This window comes from Mixophyes fleayi, chromosome 8, assembly GCF_038048845.1.
Source record: "Mixophyes fleayi isolate aMixFle1 chromosome 8, aMixFle1.hap1, whole genome shotgun sequence".
NCBI classification, from domain to species: domain Eukaryota; kingdom Metazoa; phylum Chordata; class Amphibia; order Anura; family Limnodynastidae; genus Mixophyes; species Mixophyes fleayi.
This window is the reverse complement of record NC_134409.1, coordinates 72,150,879-72,169,619: the sequence shown is the minus strand read 5'-3', so window position 1 is coordinate 72,169,619 and position 18,741 is coordinate 72,150,879. Positions and strand designations below refer to the sequence as shown.

The following is an 18,741-nucleotide window of genomic DNA, read 5'->3' as shown; positions in this document are numbered from 1 at the left end:
TTCACATTATTCTGCTACATATAACACATTTTCTAGAATATATATGGCACTTCTGAATTGTTCTCTTGTGCCAGCAGTGAGTAAAGTGGAGTATAGGGCTAGGGGTATTTCAGATCATTCCTCTATTTTTCTGTCCATTGATTTTTCTATCATTAGAGGTCAATAATTCTGGAAATTGAATCCCTTTTGGCTTTTCCTAATGGCCACAGGAAAAGATTTAGTGATCCAATGGGAAGGGTGTTTTGTGGATAATGTGCAGTCAGCACATTCTCCAGTAATTTGGGATGAAATTAAGGCCTTTCTACGGGGGACTTTGATAACTAAAGTGTTAGATATCAAACAATCTTCTGGACATAGAGAGTGGGAGCTTGAGAGTAATTGTAAATCTGTTGAGAAGTAAAGTCAAAATATATAAATATTAGATCGTTTTGTGACTATTATACCACAGTTTATAAGTCGCAAGCCGATTATGATCTAGATACCTTGAGGGAGTACTTAGATAGGGTCCCATTTACTACACTTTCATCTGATGGTAGGGAATATTTTGACTCCTCATTTACTCTTGAGGAAATTAATGTTGCTCTTATGTCATTTCCTCATAGGAAGGTTCCTAGAGTAGATGGACACCAGTAGAGCTGAATTTTTTTTTTTTTTCTTCTATGGGCCTAGACTGAAAGGTTTAATGAGATGTAGGAGGCTGGTAGTCTCTCCTCATCTATGGAAGAGGCGATAATGATTGTATTACCTAAATCAAGCAAAGGTCCATTATACCCTGAATCCTATCGCCCTATTTCTCGCTTGACAACAGACATAAAATTATTAGCTAAATTGATGGCCCAGAGGGTAAATAGGGTATGATGAAACAAGGTATTAATATCACCTCAACCAGTCTGCACCTTGTTTCTCACAAACTGTGGACTATAAAAACATATGATTTTTGCAGCCCTCTGGTTCCCCATATTTGTCAGTCATTTAAAATTATATATCTTGTATTTTTAAGTGGTAATATGTCTGGCAGCATGGTATTCCTATCTTGTGTATACCTGCAGACTAGTCCATTGTTTCAGTCTAAGGAAAAAGATTATTGTCCACTATGAATGTTAATCACACCAGGGAGGCTCATGTGTTAAGATAGAGAAAAGGTCCACAGCTAGAGCTCTTTGTTTAATTACAGAGAACTACATTGTGTATTTGTTAAAGGATTTGTATTTATGCCATAATTGCGCACGCTATCTTCTTCTTCAATTTCTGGATACGCTCGTTACATTACCATGCATATTTATACTTTCCCTCGTATGACACGCCTACTTCAGACCTTTAAACCTAATTTACTGTATCACACAAATTATATATATATATATATATATATATATATATATATATATATATATATATATATATATATATATATATATAATATCTCCTGTATCAAGACATTATAAATTCATAACCACAACGCAGATATATATGTATGAAATGGAATCTTTACTTGTACAATAATGTAATAATATAATTTCGATAACAATCCTACACACGGTTCATATAATAGATGGCATTCTGTGTGAGCTATATCTTATTTATTTATTGCTAATTATGCATTTGTGTGTATGTGCATGTGACTGTGTGTATGTATCTCAGACCATAATGAAACTTTTTCTTGCAATGTAAAGTAACCATCCAAAATGGCTGACTTGCCATGCTTTGTTACAAACACATGTTGGCTCATAAGGCCTCACTTACTAACAATGTAAAGTCATCACAGGCCCATAACTCATTACCAGCAGTATTAGCCAGTCCACCACAAATAGCTCTCTATTCAGCAGTTATCACACAAGGTCCACTAGTATTTCTTGTCTAACAGGGGGGGGGGGGGGGGGAGGATCTGCAAACTTCACAGCAACATTTAAAGAATTTTTTTCATCTTATCACACATCTGTTTAACAAGTAGTCATTACACACATAGGGGGGAGGGGATGAGAGCACAGACCAGCCAGACGACTTACCAAATACAGTCAGTATTAAAATCAACAACCAGAACTTCAATATATATTTACAGTGTTATACAATACAGTATGAATCTTTATCTAGTAGATATTCATAGAGAAGCCACACTATTGCGACATCAAATAGAATACTATTCAAGTATGAGGTCTATTGTATTGGTACAATCAAAGTCCTAAGCTATTACTAATTTCAAACCCTTAAACGGCATCACTTCTTAAGCACACTAACATTTACTACAATAACAACATCTAATTCTATGACTATCCCATGCAACTTCACTTTCTATGCTTACAGTATTACCCTAAACAAAACCCTTCTTAAAAGCTACACCACATGGTCTGTGACTTTATAACAAAGTTTACAACATTGTCTATTGTAGCTCCTATAGTCTATAAACCATTTAAAGCACTAACAATACACAGAGTACATTTTACTCATATTTACAATGTCAGCAGAGCCCTATTAAAGGGCTCATATATACTTTACTATTTTTCAATTCAAACAGGGAGAAAATCCTTGGTGTGCGTGTCTGCATAATCAGTCTGATCCCAAAAGACAAATAAAAAACTTCTGTGGGATGGGCTGATGTATCTGATTGCAGGCCAATTCTTTTGATATGTAAATGTACCGAGCCTCAAAGTTCGATTCAGACAAAAGCTATGTACTTTGATATAGTGGGAGAAGAGAGACAATAGTAATTTAAGGAAGGAAAATGATATGTATATAATAATCAATTATACATATCTTCTTTAGTATTTAAATGTAATGTGTCTGGATTGTGATCTCTCCTGTTTAAACAAACTCTGCTGTATAGCCACAGAACAATACATATCACTAATTATATCAAGAGTGACTCATCTGCTATCCCGTTGTCTGCAAGTTTACCTGTGAAAAGGTAAACACAGAAAATGACCAATCAGGCAGGTCCTGAAACTCCTGAGAAGGTTATTTATGGCTTTAAAAGAGAGCTCCAGAGAACAGCAAGGAAGAATTAACTACACAGTGACAGCTGAAGTCAGGCTGGAGTTGAGATCCAGATCTCTGCCAGACAAGGGGCAATCAGTCCCTGGAGTACTGCCTTTGCCCCGATCTACCTCTCGAGGGCTTTGTGTCCAGCAAAAGTGGAGTAACAGTGACTCAGGACCACTACCTTGATGGATAGACAGTAGTCCCTGAGAGTAGCTAGGATACTGGTGTTTTCAATATAGCCTGTATGTTGTCTATGCCAGACAGTAGTATTGTTGCAGGTTTATTATTTAAACATGTTTATTGCTGTTTGGTGCTACCATTTTGTTAAATAAACGTATTTATTTTATTTCAGATATTTGCCTGGGTGATTTTGAACCGTGGATAGGTACCAGGTATCCCAGCTGTGCGGCACAGATGGTTACACTAAATCCGGTATCACAATAGGGTTATATTGGAATTGGTGCATGCTGATCTAATGGGATTTATGCCTGGGAAGTCAAAATCTATAAATATTAGAAGGCTGCTTACCCTCCTCCAGGTGCGATCACTCTCTAATATGTCTGAGGTTGTGGTCTCCTTAGATGCTGCTAAAGCATTCGATTCAGTGGAGTGGCCGTACCTGAGTGAAGTGTTGTCTCGTTTTGGGCTGGGTCCTAAATTTGTAATTGGATACAATTACTATATTCACATCATGTGTCACGAGTTTGTGTGAAAGGGTACCTTTCACAACTGTTCCAGTTAAGAAAAGAGCACTAGACAGGGATGTGCATTGTCTTCGGTTCTGTTCGTATTGGCAACAGAGCCTCTTGCCTGTCCGATTTCTAATAACAGCTGTATTAGGGGTCTTAGATCAGTACATAGGGAAGATAAGATGGCGTTATATGCGGATGACATGCTGATATTTGTGGCAGATTATGATGTCTCTCTGAGGACTATGTTACAAACACATGTTGGTAGATGAGTTTGGAGATTTTTCCATGCTAAAAGCTAACTGGGATAAATCCAATGTATTTCCAGTAGGTTGGGGATGTTCGATACCACCTTTGGGTGACCTTCCGTTAAAATGGACATCTAAATTTAAATACTTAGGAATACGGGTTACTAATGTCCCTTCAGATTATGCAAGTTTAAATATACAGCCCCAAACAGACTTAAATCTAAAGTTTATGTCTGGAGAAAGCTTCCACTCTCTGGGTCCGGTAGAATCAACTTGATAGAAATGGTTATACAGTCAAAAACTTTTGTACAGTTTTCAACAATCACCAATATTTATCCCACCTTAGGTTTTTTCGAGATCTTAACATGACGAAAGTTAAGCAAGAAAGCAAAGATGTTCCCAAGGGTTCTCACACCAGAGCAAAAAGAACGTCGCAAGGAATGTTGTGTTGACATTCTGCAGCAACATGACACAGATACAAACATGTTTCATAAAGTTATCATTTGTGATGAGACCTGGATCTTCCAGTACGATCCGGAAACCAAAAGACAGTCAATGCACTGGAAAACAATGTCATCACAAAGAATGAAAAAAGCTTGTCAAAGCAAGACAAAATTCAAAGCAATGCTCATTGTTTTTTTTTCGACATCAAGGGTTTAATTTTGGAAGAATGGGTTCCAGAAGGCACAACAGTTAATCAGCATTATTATAGAGGAAGTTCTGCAAAAGCTGAGAGAGTGAGAAAAAAACAGCCACAACTGTAGAAAAATGGCTTCTTTCTTCACCAGGACAATGCGCCTGCTCACACAGTAAGTTCTCTGAAGCAGTTTTTGACTGACAGATTACTACACTTGAACATCCTCCATATTCATCAGATTTAGCACCTTGCGATTTTTATCTTTCCCAAAAGTTAAACCAGTGCTGTCACGAACAACACTCACCTGAGCCTGCATGATGTGTGTGTGACACAGTGTTCACCAAAAAACAACCACCTGGTCTGTCTAAAATGATTAAATCCTTCCCTATCTATGCCACACACTAGCTTTGCGGTACCAACTATGCCACCACCAATGTTTTTTTTATGAAGAGCTGACACTCTTATTTAGGAAGCCATCGGTTTTCCCTAGAATTAATTTAGCACAATTTACTTTAATCAGAGTTAACAAACTGTCGCGTGAATTCGTAAGAACACAGAGACTTGAACTTATTAAGTGTAATTTAATATGGAAAATGCATGACAATGCTTAAGATAAAACAGTTAATAAAAGGCATACAAATATAATGCAATTGTTTCTTATAAAATAAAAAGGATAAAACACAGAATTGATAACTCATTTATAATCAAGTTTCTGGTGCTAGGAGAAGCAGGAAAAATGGGACACTCTTCAATATCAGATTGACTCCTGAAAGTGAACAATTTCTTACAGTCACAGTGCAGTTTTAAAAACAAGCTGCAGGGTCCACAGCCCCCTTCCTTTGATGTCAGAACAAAAAGGTCAGTGAGAATGCAAATTAGGGTTTTATTACTCTGCTGGAGAAACACCTTTTAAGTCAGGTTTTTGTTACCCTGTCCTAACTTTTCACCAGTATGACTTACAAACATGATTTTACCTCCACACAACAGATCATAAGTTCCCCTTCATCTGCATACCCCACATGCCTTTGGTATGATATTGGAGAAATTATATGATATTTTCCTGTGACCCTATTCAGCTTGAATTTGTCATTAACATGTAACCCTGTCTCTGCAGTCGCCATGCCTGGGGCCTACCAGACATTTCATTGTCTTGAAAGAAATATTTTCAAAGGCTTTCACGTTTGCGACCTGCCATAAATGATACAAAGTGCTACAGTGTATCCAGGCTCTCATCTACCAGCCCCCTCTGGGTAGTTTAACATAAACAAAACACATTGATTTAAACAGCTTTTCTGAGCCATGTCACACTATTTCTAGGAATTAAATCACAAACACATATTTGCAGATTTATATGCCTAAAAATTAGCTTGCACATGACAAGTGCTTAAAAGGGACACATTTAAAGTCAGTTGATGCTGTAAAGAAGAAAACGGCAGATATGTTGAAACAAGTGACAGAAATTGATTTGCTCCATGCCTTCGACCAGTGGAAAACAAGACTACAGCGATGTATTAGTGCAAATGGGGAGTATATTGAAGGTGGCAAACATTAAATTTGCAATACCAATAAATAAAGACGAGTTATTTAATCAGTCTCGCTATTTAACAGACATACCTCGTATATATTATATTTGTACATTATTAAATTATTAAATGTGTAGTGTAGTTGAAAACATGTGCACTTATACTCTCCGATCTCTTTATATTTTTATGATCCGGATAGATTATAATACACTTCTCACTTTTTGTTTGAATTTTGAGTAATCACATTTTTTGGTATTTTTTATTCTTTAATTGAATATAATATATTTGGTAGTTGAATTGAACTATCCTTTTAAATTAATTTTTCTTTTTAACTTTTTTTATATGCAGGTGTGGTTTAGAGGGCACTTAAAATGGCATTAGAATGCGTGGCTTAGACTGGCATGGAGTAGGTTGTAAATCACCTACTCTCCTAATAATCCTGTTTATTTATCCATCCTACATACACACCTTCCCATCCTATTATTTGTTCATTTGCTGGAGACTCCTGTGCTTCTCCTCAGCACTTCACAACATATTGCTCCGTTGAATTTCCTACGCAATCTCCCCTCCGCAGGGTGAGCTATAACGACTGATTCATATGAGAGATGCCATTACCAACGGTCGTGGCTTTCACCCTCATACACATTATTCTTTGATTTGAGAGTCTACCCATTTGCTCTTACCCTGCTGCCTCATCTCAAGACTTACCTCTGCCATCACTGCAAAAACCATCTACCTCGTTAGACTCCGTCCCTCTAGGTTGGGTAGTTAAGCAGGTCAAACCAAGAGTGTCCCACAATCCTAGTGCTGATTATACTCATTACAACGTACTCCTCTATATCTTCCAGGGCGTATTTCCTCTAAGATAAATGGATATCTTTCCTCTCTGGGCTGGGGGGAGTGGAGAGCATGCATTAAATTGAATACACTGTATAGGTCTAAAGCCTTTGGCGGCTAGGCCTTCCCTAATCTAAGGGCTTTTTATAGTCAGACAATGGGCTCATTTTGATATAATGGCTTGGACACTCCCCAACAAATTCCATGTGTGGGTTCCTTCATAAGCAGAAGGGGGTCATCTTATTCTCCTCTTTAAGTCCTGGTGGATGTGAGAGCCTCCAGAAACACTGCACCATTCCTTAGACAAGCAATATTGATATGGAAATTGATGCGGGTTGCTTCAGACAGTTAAGGTATTGACCTAGACTCAATATAAGGCAACTTCAAGCTTAATGAACTTCATAAACTGCAAAAGACTGATGCTTGACATGCTTTTGCTGTCCATTCCACTGGCCAATTATCTGCAAATAATTCTCAGCTCTGAACCATTTATTTTAAAGCTAGGGTAAAAAGAAAGATTAGGGACAACAGCGCTGCTCTGAAATATGTAATATAGTATGTAAAGCTGCCAAGGTGGGTCTGTAGGGGATGAATTCCTAAAATTTCCCCAATAACGTACAGCAAAACAAACAAAAGAGGACCCGTAAAAGGAATCCGTAAAACTCAAAAATAAATACCGCCTTATTTGAAGCGAGTCTATCTTTGTCTTCTATCCAGAGGAAGCCCCCGCTTAAGGGGTGAAATGCATTGATTGAAGGCATTCTACATTTGCACAGTGTTGTTTTTGCATATTGAGGAAGAGGACTTTACATTTATATTACAAACAGTGGGACGCAATCGTTTGTGTGCGTTCCAGCCAAACAAACCGGACGTTCGGCATTTGGAACCATCCAACGAGCTGGAGGCGGTGGTGCACCGCGTCCACTGAAAGCAGAGTTCACCTTATGGAGCCCCTGCATGTTTGCAAAGATGCTGGTTATCGATATTTTCATGAGAGATCTTTTGAACTTATTTTTGACTTTTACGGATTCCTTTACTTTTTGTGCATGCACACATCGGGTCATATTTTGGCATCTATACACCATACTTCGATGGGAGCCTTTTTTGTGCATTTATTTTAAGATCACATATTAAATTTTTTGGAGTTTGACTATTTAGTATTTTCATGTATACCCATGTATTATCATTTTTTCTTTTTATGCAGAAATTCCCTTTTTAGATCACGTCATACACTATTGTTTTTATATCCATTGTTTTATTTATATTAACTGTTCCAATTAGGCAAACCTATAATAAATAATTTGTTAGAAACATTTGATATTTAGACCTTTATTAGGGTCCTCTTTTTGCACCTTTTTTCTTATTACATGTCACACTTTTGCGCCGTGGGTCCGCTTTAGTTTATATTATAGCTACCTGCAGCTGTGACATGCTCAGTCTCAATTTGGGAGTCTTTCCATTCAACTTGATCCTTCCTTACTTGTGTTACTTCAACAGGTGAGCTCCACCAAACCATATCCATTTTATATGCCAATATCCTTCCTTGCCTTGTTCCTGATGAAGAATTCTTTGAATATTCAGTCTGGATTACAAAATGCAGTCTAGCAGCCATTATTGTATTGTAAATATATATTATATCTTTAATGAAATTAAGTTTTTCAAGATATAAAAAAAATAAATGTTTTAACTTTCATGTTTTGTACTAGTGCTTATTTAAAACATTGATAAAAGAATTAGTGTCTCCAAACCACAGAGACAAGGTGGTAAATGTATCAATATGCGGGTTCTTCAACACCCGCGTGTTCAGCCTCTTCCGCGATTAAATTTCAAGCGGCGCTGCATTGTAAAGGGAAGTTAACCCTTTACAATGCAGCGCCGCTTGAAATTTAATCGCGGAAAAGGCTGAACACGCGGGTGTTGAAGAACCCGCTTATTGATACATTTACCCCAAGGCCTCATGTTTTAACACAGTGTGGTTAAGAAGGCACATTCTTTGAGTAGAGGTGCACGTACATAACAATTATGCAACCCGTTGGGTATGTATTCACGAATATGAAAACACAGATACAGACACCTACAAAAGAAACAAAAAACGAGGACTTTGACACCGACAAGGATATAATCAGAGTTGGACTGGGACTAAAAATCAGCCCTGGCAGTTAGAGTACACAGGCCCAGTAGGAAAGAATCTTTGTGCCGCCGCTGAGCGGCACCGAAAAGGGCGTGACCACATTGTGTTGCGAGTGTGGCCAACATGGGGCAATGATACATACATTAAAATAAAAGATTACATTTATCACGCCATCCCCCGAGGCACATTTGGACACCCCCAGCCCACTGTACTTATCTATGCTTCTGGTGCTGCCGACATCCATCAGAGTGGAAACTTCCTGTAGAGTGCGCAGGAAAGCTCTTAGTCTCACGAGATTACCAAATCTTGTGATACTTAGAGCTCCTTGGCTTGCTCTGCAGACTGTGTACTATTCAGATAATTTGTGGGGTAATACCTGCGCAAACAACCAGTATAGATAGGAGATGGCTGCCAAAAACGGGGACACTGTAAAGGGGGGACCCCTCCCCCTGGTTGTAATATAGAGAACCACAAGAAAAGACTATTCAGAGACTGGGAGCAGCTATCCGCTCCCTCCTGCTAACCAGAGCTGGTTTAACGCTTGGGGGGGACCGGGGAATTTAAGACAGGGAGCCCCTATTATGTAACAAGGTTATCATTTTAGACAAATGTTAGACAAATACACAGGCAACACTGTGTGCAATACTGTTAGTTGCACGCAGCTCTGCCTTTACAAGCAGTACAGTGTGAAGCGGGACATACCTCCCAACTATCCTTGTAGTCGGACCAAATCTCACTAAACAAGACAGTCAACCAAATTCAGGACTTCCCCAACAGATTCAGGACTGTTGGCAGACTATCCTGTTCTCTCCTACCTGTCTTTTCACTTTTACCACCTGTGGCTGCTGGTGTCTTTAGTTCAGTTGCTGCTTGTCTGTCTGGATACTGGATTGTTGGAGGCCCTATTTGAAAAAAAAAAATGGGTACATGTAATTTAGAAAACTCCAACCAGCCCTAGTGTTTAATCAGTACAACCTATTTTTTTTATAATTAGGCCTCCCTCCAGTCCTAACATTAAAATACCAGTATTCACATTTAATATAAATAACTGCTGCTGACGATGATAAATAAACCTATTTCCCACACTCCAAACAACCCCAGCAATAAATTAAAAAGCATTTACGTTTAATATACCTATTTCCCGCAACCATCACTGCCATTACAAAATTCATATTCACATTTAATAAGACATTTTTTTCCCCAAACAGCCCCACTTTCAATAGCCCCCAAACTACCCCAGCATTAAAGGTCCAATCACCCCATCTTAAATTGCTAGGCCCCATTATTAAAATAATCCACATCACCCCACAAATAAAATGGCACCAATTAAATAACTAGCCCCCACCTAAACTCCACCATTAAATTAATAGCCTACCTCCCACATTATATTAACATTCTCCTCCTTCCCTCATGCCACAGTAGCGCCCAAAAATCATATTATGCCACACAGTAGTGCTCCCAGTTGATATTCTGCCACACAATACTTGCCCAAATCACATTAGCCCTTCACTTTCTATGTGGCATCCTTTTTCTTCCCCCCCATTTTCTATGTGGCACCCTTTCTCTTGTCCCCCGTTTTCTGTGCGGCACCCTCTCTTCTCCCCCCACGATTTTCTGTATGGCACCCTTTCTATTGTGCCGTTTTCTGTGTGGCATCCTTTTCTCTTGTCCCGTTTTCTGTGTGGCACCTTTTCTCTTGTCCCGTATTCTGTGTGGAACCCTTCACCCCCCCGTTTTGTGTACTTACCTTCTCAGCTTCTTGTCTATCTGTTTCTGTCTTCTGCCCACTCTTCGTCGGCTCCCTACCAGGACCTGTACAGATTGGAATGTGCCGCGTGCATATGTGACCAGGAAGTGTCGTTGCATCGGTGCACCGACTGCTCGGACCGGCCCACCTGACCATCGGCCCTTCTGGCATTTGCAAGATGGCCAGTCCGGCCCCGGATATAATCAAGATGTACCTGAAAAGCGACATCTGACATTTCCGAACACAGCGCCATGCTGACAGCTACTGAATCGAAAACACTGCTAGCCGGCACTTCACTTACACGTCAATGAACAGAGCGATCTAGAGAAATTAGAATTTAAAGCGGCAATAGCCGGACCCTGCAAATACGCACTTGAATGTGAAGTGTGTATTTGCGGGGTCTGGCCGTTGCTTTCAACATAGCCATAATTGACATAACATGATTGAGTGTGTGAAGTTATATGGCCAGCATGGTGGCCAAGTGGTTAGCACTTCTGCCTTACAGCACTGGAGTCATGAGTTTGTTTCCCGACCATGGCCTTATCTGTGTGGAGTTTGTATGTTCTCCTTGTGTTTGCGTGGGTTTCCTCCTGTACTCCAAAAACATACAAGTAGGTTAATTGGCTGCTAACAAATTGACCCTAGTCTGTGTGTGTGTTTGTTAGGTAATTTAAGACTGTAAGTCCCAATGGGGCAGGGGCTGATGTAATTGAGTTCTCTGTACACCGCTGCGGAATTAGTGGCACTATATAAATAAATGATGATGATGAAGTTCCAGGCACAGTGAACAATGGGCTGTCCAACATTGGAATTTAATTTAAACAATTTAATTCAGTTTACAGTATTCTGTAATTCCCATAGAACATGCCTACATATTATTGTTAATAATAGGGACGGTTTAAACAAAGAACACACACACAGGCAAACTTTCTCTCTCAGGGTTTATTGTCCAGTCCTTTCAGCAAAATAATGTGACTGTGAAGGAGATGCCTTCCTCCTAACTGGGCTGAGACCAGACACTCAATTAACATGCCTTATCCCGCCCTACATCAGAAATATATCTATAATACATTTTCTGGATTTACAATATACACGAGGTACCATCAATAGAAATATATTGACATAGACTTCTGGTGAGTAGAACATGAATAATTATGGGCTATACTACTCACCGGGGAGCCCAATAGCCTCAGTGAGCTGAGCTCTCAAAACAGTATACCACAGGGGGTCAAGGAGTCAGTCAGACCTTGTATTGGGTTGCATAGGAGAAATCTACACAGAAATTCAGCCTGAACCACCTGGGCATGCTGCAGACCAGGAGGGAGTGTGAAACATGGCTGACATAAATTAATCCCACATAAACCTGCAAGCAGAAAATACCAAAGCTAAATTCTCTATCAGGAGACAATTGATCAAAGTCGTGCTTAATATAAATTCAATCCTGAAAGGCAGTAGACATTGTCTTATTGTAAGTGGGAGAATCATCACCATACTGAAGCAAACCTGGTGCAATACCACCACTGAGAATGGTGTAACCGTATCAGGACACACACTGTTGTTAAAACCCCTCATAGGGGCCTTTCACTTACATTAGGGGACTGTAGAAAGTAACTGAGAGATTGCAAGTTAGTGGATGAGATGCTGTAATTAAAGCCTCAAGAAATGTACCTATCCTCTGTACACAAAAGGCTGGAGCAAAATCTGGCAAGTACAGCCAAGAAAAGCCTGTAAAGAGCTCCTGTACATGTCAAGATAACCTGAGAAGGTATGCAGAGAGGCTTGCTTCTGGACATTACCTTTGGGGTTACCAGGCCACAATGGGAACAAACATGCACATAAATGCCATTGGGCATTCCACATTAAAGACTCACCCACAACCCAGGGAACTCATGTACATCACCTATACACCATCAAAAGAGGTGGTGACCTGTGGATCAGGTACGAGGGAGTGACATATTAGTGGAAATCAAGTAGTCTCATTTTAGAAGAGCCTTTGAATGTGAGACCGCTTCTGTGAGAGAGTGGTTAAGACTTTCATTAACATTGTGTTTGAACCTACTTACAACATCTACAGTAGCTAATGGGCAAAACCAAATGAAACCAGGAGTAGATGCCACTCACCCAAATAGGTTATAATGTGGGGGTTGGGTGATCGAGGGCACTAGAGTGAGATCACCAACTGTAGACAAAATTTAGCTATTAGACCTGGTTAACTCTTTAGGGATCACAGGTGTATAAGTAACCCCAAACTATACCTAGGGGAGCTGAAAAGGTAGCAAGACTTGCTGATGCTAAAACTTGGGCAAAAGGGCCCATGATAAATTGATGTACTCATATTCCAACACTACCTCTGCACATACTTAACCCAAATTTTATTTTAAATTGAAAAAATCAGTGTAAACCTTCCACAAAATCTAGGGTTTACCAAATGGATGTGCCTTATGGGGTTAAAGGTGTGTTAGAAGTTTTTATTGCTTAAACCCCAAAATTTACTACTTGCACATAGTGCCATCTAGGCAAAAAGGCCAACAACTCACAGAAAGACACTGTCTGCCTAATCCCAACCTATAAAAGAGCTTTGGCACATACTAATCACACAATGTATTTCAAAGCCAACCATTCTCTTTATGTGGTAGGGAAGTAATCACCTCTAATTTCATATAACACTTGGTAAGACCTAGCTACATATTTTTTGCTACAATGTGTATCAACTATTCATTATCATGTGAAAGTAAGGGGCGTATTCAATTCTTAGCGTTAACGCTAACAAACGAGCGCTCGAAAAATCTTAGCGTTATTACGGTGTTTCATTTCGCACAGAGTGCTAAAGAGTCCACAATTTCTAGTAATTTGTTCCAGAGGGATTAGAAAAATTCCTAGGAAAAACACCCAGTATCAAATGGGCAAATCAAAATGGTCTTTAAACAAAGCTCACCTTCACTGTAGTGCTCCACCCTCTACAAAATCACACACCTGACTTCTTTAGACACATCTACCCCCACATAAATGGAGCAGGCTTCATCCTTTTCGGCTACTGTAACAGCTAGGGACATGTCCCTACTGGACCAATAAGTACATTCAAACTTTGCTATTACCAAACTAAGCCAATATATCCAGATACCTTAGATAGTTTGTTAATCATGAAGCTGTATACATTAACCTCATCTTGGAGCAATAACATATGTCTGATATTAACTCAACATACTTTCTAATCTTCTCCTAACGATAATCTGATTAGCTTGGCACAAGAAAAGAAACAAGTGGGACCTCAGTAAAAGTCACTTTATTTTTACCACTTCTTGGCAACCTCAATTTCCAACAAAGGCAGACATTACATCTATACATGATTTAGTGAACCCAACTAGGAAAAACCCTAGACTTCAAAGACCTAAGATCTAAATGTGAGATCATACAATCTAAAGTCTCAAACACCACATATCCACAATTGTACCTATTTTTACAGCAAATTGGAACAATTCCAAGGAACAATGTGCTACTGACAAAGGCTTTTTCTACATTTTACAAGATTTGATATAACCCCCACTGTACTCTTGATAAAAAAAAAAAGGAATGTCACAATGGATGGTACATTTCTAAAATTCAAAACTGAACCCATGAGGGATGCACTTTTAATGACAACTGCACATTAAGTGCCAGTATGTATAGGGAAGTGTTGGCTAACCTGTGACACTCCAGGTGTTGTGAAACTACAAGTCCCAGCATGCTTTGCCAATATATAGCAGCTTATTGCTGGAAGGGTATGCTTGGACTTGTAGTTTCACAACACCTGGAGTGTCACAGGTTAGCCAACACTGGTATAGGGAAAGGTTTTTACCTTCTTTTAAAGGAATATTTGTCGCTCACCACATCGCACAGCTTAAGGTTGAGAAGCACTGGCCTAAGTCTAAATCCAAACACATCCCTTTGTCAATTCTAGCTACAAATCAAATCCTATGCCATGGTGGAACTGTTAAGTTTCATTCCACTATCTTCAGAATGGGCCATTCTAGATATTCACAACACATTCAGGTTTATAAAAGGTAACAAGGAAAAGTTCATGATTTTAGTGATGGCAAAGAAATGCATCCTGCAAGTCTGCTTGCCAAGGGGGCCACCCATTCTATCACTTTTAAAGATAAATAATGCCTATTCAAAATGGACCGGTTGGAAGTGACACCCCATAAAGAAGAGTGGAGGGGGTTCTTTGTGGTGTTAAAAAAAGGACATCAAGATGCATCCAGATACAATTAAGCTCCAAATTAAAATTGGCTTCTGATACACTGTATGAGACTAGTAGTCTACTACAGAAAATATAGTAGTTTGTACCCCACTGTGACTGGGTACCCTTTCAAACCCTTCACATCCCACATGTGGCAAGATGGCCACCACATTGAAAGGGTTAATACCCAATGCTGAGGCACAGAATATGTTAAACCCCAGGTATAGGCTGGGTACATGAATGTATTTTAATATTTAATAAACTAAATTTGTATTCAATGTGTGGACAATACAGCACTGGACGGGTTATGTCCCAGCACTATGTGCCAAGAGTAAAAAATATGTATAAAGTATTTTTTGATGTATATAGGTAATTTAATAAAGTAGCTTGCTCCTACTTTTCCCTGCTAGTCCAGTGGAGATCTGGGGTACGTTGGCAAAATTTTGATTCCGTTCCAGTCCTCTTTATGGAAACCGGCGTGCTAGGGTACTAGTGGTGTCAGCCCTGGATTCACCCCCGCCAGCAGCCTCAATGCAGTGGTTGCAAGAGGGGCTTTCAATGGAACCTCCTAGATTCGATTCAATGCACTGCCCACTGCCCTCCATTCCTCCTCCAAAGTAAGCAGTCAAAAGATATAAGCCAGCCCACAGCAAAGAGGCACTGCAGCAACTATACCAGCTACCCAGTAGCAAATGGTTTCAGGTGCCAGTGAAGGAGCCTGGGGGTGGCAGCACTATCATCCTACCACGATCGCACAGTTGGAAAACCCAAATAAAATATGTAAGATCCCTCTCCAAAAACCCCCAACACTGGGTGGTAAAGTGAGTACATCTGGTCACATCCACAATACTGAACAATAAGAGCCACAATGGAGTCTTCCATCCCATTCTGCAAAAAAATGACCATGAGTTTTAGTAGCCCACTCTCCATCTGACTATCCCACCCCGGCAACCTATGAAGTTAATTGAAGATTTTAATCCCAGGCAGGTTGGGTCTCAATGTATTGTCACATTTACTTTCCATTTCCTTCATATGTTAAGATGTCAGTTTCAATGTGTACAACCACATAATATATTTCACTTCTTTACCTCTTATCTCTGATCAATGAAAGTATTAAAAAAAAAAAAAAGAAAAAAAGAAATGATGCATTTATACAATAAGTCATTAATCCCATTGTGGTGTGGTGGAAGGTGGATCTACTTTTTGTAACCTGTAGAGTAGATCTTCACAAAAATATATCAAAAGCTTTAATATTATTTCCAAGTCCAAATCCTAACTGCACTAAAACACATATCAACCCACACATTTAATTTTTTAAGCAAGCAATCATCCTGCAGGATTTCTGCTAGTGAAAACATACAGCTGCATTTATATACATTTATTTAGATGTACTACTACTTGGTTTTAGGATATTGTTGCAAGTGTGTTGGAGAGGTGGAGGGCTCACAAATATGTTAAATTGCCCAAGTTATACACCATATATATATGCCCACCTAGCATCCTCCACACCAGATCCACACAAGTCTGTTTAAAAACTGCACTAATGTTTATTGTATTAGCTGTAAAAAACGTTTGGATCAAAACTTCTACAGAATACATTGTTAGCAAACAAAGTAATAAAATAATTTGGGAGGTCTTACAACAAGTCAGTAAAAAATATATTTCTCACTACATAAAAACTATTAATATTTTCAGAATGTGATCATTTACTATATGATGTGAAAGCCATTATATCCTTCCTTTGTTCAAATGTTCATTTTCAAATAGTCTAGTCTGTAATGCAAATTAGGTATTCAGATGAATGGCACACTAGTTGTTCTACTTGTATACATTTAGTATATTCTACCATATAAGTAAGGCGACTATGTTTTTTTTTTTTTTAAAGGACATGTCATTTTATTTAGTCAATATTGCCAAATAACTGAATGTACATCAATACCTTAAATTATTCTATAATATATAGTTCAAGAGTGATGTTAATATATTTATAGTCCTGTAAATATCTGTATGAACAGTGAGTTCAGATGTCATCACTTCAGTGTTCATTAGGAAAACTTGTATACAAGAAATAATTAACCTCCTACAGTAAACTATGGATATTTAAAGTCACAGCAGATAAAAGCTTACCACCTCATATTTTTTATTTGGTCACTGTAGGGAGTGCATTATCCCACACAGAATATTCAGAGAGACAGATTATCTGGTAAAGTAGAGAATAATCTTTCACACTTTTCTTTTTCACAACTAATCAATGCAGACCCATGTGAAGATCTTTAAATATTGCTTGCATCATATTTATAATGGACTTTTATTAGCTCAAAAAATGTATGTGCAGACACCAAAAAAAAAAAAAAGTTATCTAGGCATCTCAGCAACGTATTAATTTCTGTAGGGCTGAAAACATGTTTATTATGTTAAGTTCATTTGTTGTAGACCACCCTCTACATTTTGCCAGCTTCACATACATGTTCACTGCACAGGTGGTCCTTTCCTGAAATGAAGTCCACATTCAGTTCATTGGTTGTAGCTGGAGGTTCATATGCAAATACTACTGACCACAGAGCTTCCTTAAGATTTCAGTCCCATTTTTTCCATCATCTGTTCATATACTGTCCATGCCATTGCTGCCATGAGAGTCCGACGTAAGGCCCGAGGTAGGCCTCCACGGAAAAAGCCACTCAAACCATGATTCTGAGAGAATATAAAAAAAACCCAAAACATAATTTTCTCTCTTCCGTCAGTTACTTTCACATAATTAAGGTAATCTACTGCAGTTAGACACACACAAGTATGAGTTGTCAGTATCCTCATTTTTTTGAGCTTAGCAAAACCAAAAAAACCCCCCCAAAAAAACCCATACATTAATCTAACTCCAGCATGCACAATAACCATTAATAACGTTCATTTTATTAAATGGTTGATTTGTTTGTCCAACTAATTTATCAATATCATGTTCTATCCTATCTAAGGAAAAGGTATCCGATGTATGGCTCAATTGCTCATTGAACTGCCAATTGTTCCAAGTGAATATGTTAACAGCAGGGTTTCCCAATTTCAGTCCTTAGGCAGCCCACCTGTGGATCTTTTTAACTGTGTTAGTAATAAATACACCTTTGTTCCAGCAATGAAATATGAAACATAGGAACTATTATGGCTCTCTGAGGACGAGATTTGGGAAATCCTGTGTTATAGTATGAACTTTTTTTTTTTAAATATGTCACTTTGCACATTGACCAACTGTTTCCATAGGAGTCATGTGGTAATGCGAAATGTAGTCTTTAATCCTACTTTATGATGTAAAAATTATTTGGAATGATACGCAAAGTCTTATTTTCACTCATTGAGGTTTTCTCCCAGGTGGCCTAGGTGTCCTTTACATACAGTGGTAAGCAGACTACTAAGAACTGTGTATTCAATCCATATACTTCCAGACACTGTTAGTCATAGATTTACTAATGTTTATGCAAGTCTTTCTTATCTCGCCAATAAACAAAAGTATCCGATTCTTAACGGTATGCAAGATTTGATACAGGCCAATTTAAATTGGACATTCCATCAAGTTGCATTGCAGATTTTTTTCTTTTTATATATGTTTTTGTCTTTGCTGCTTCTTTTTCTATTCCTTCCGCCTAGTGCCTTATCAAAGTGTGTACATATTTTTAATTTCATCCTCAGCGGATGTTTATTACTTCCCATCTACACCTGTAATTTGTATCAGACAATCACTAGCGCTGACT

At 38.7% G+C, this 18,741-nt stretch overlaps 1 protein-coding gene across 1 annotated transcript in view; it reads right to left on the bottom strand.

Annotated features, from left to right (window-relative positions):
• Positions 1–16,871: 16,871 nt before the first annotated feature.
• The window catches only part of SLC25A38 (solute carrier family 25 member 38), a 42,455-nt gene continuing 40,585 nt past the window's right edge, over positions 16,872–18,741 (bottom strand). Inside the window, exon 6 of the mRNA XM_075182714.1 lies at positions 16,872–17,695. Within this exon, the coding sequence (XP_075038815.1) occupies positions 17,573–17,695 (123 nt within the window). The 3' untranslated portion in view covers positions 16,872–17,572. The remainder of the gene's footprint in view (positions 17,696–18,741) is intronic.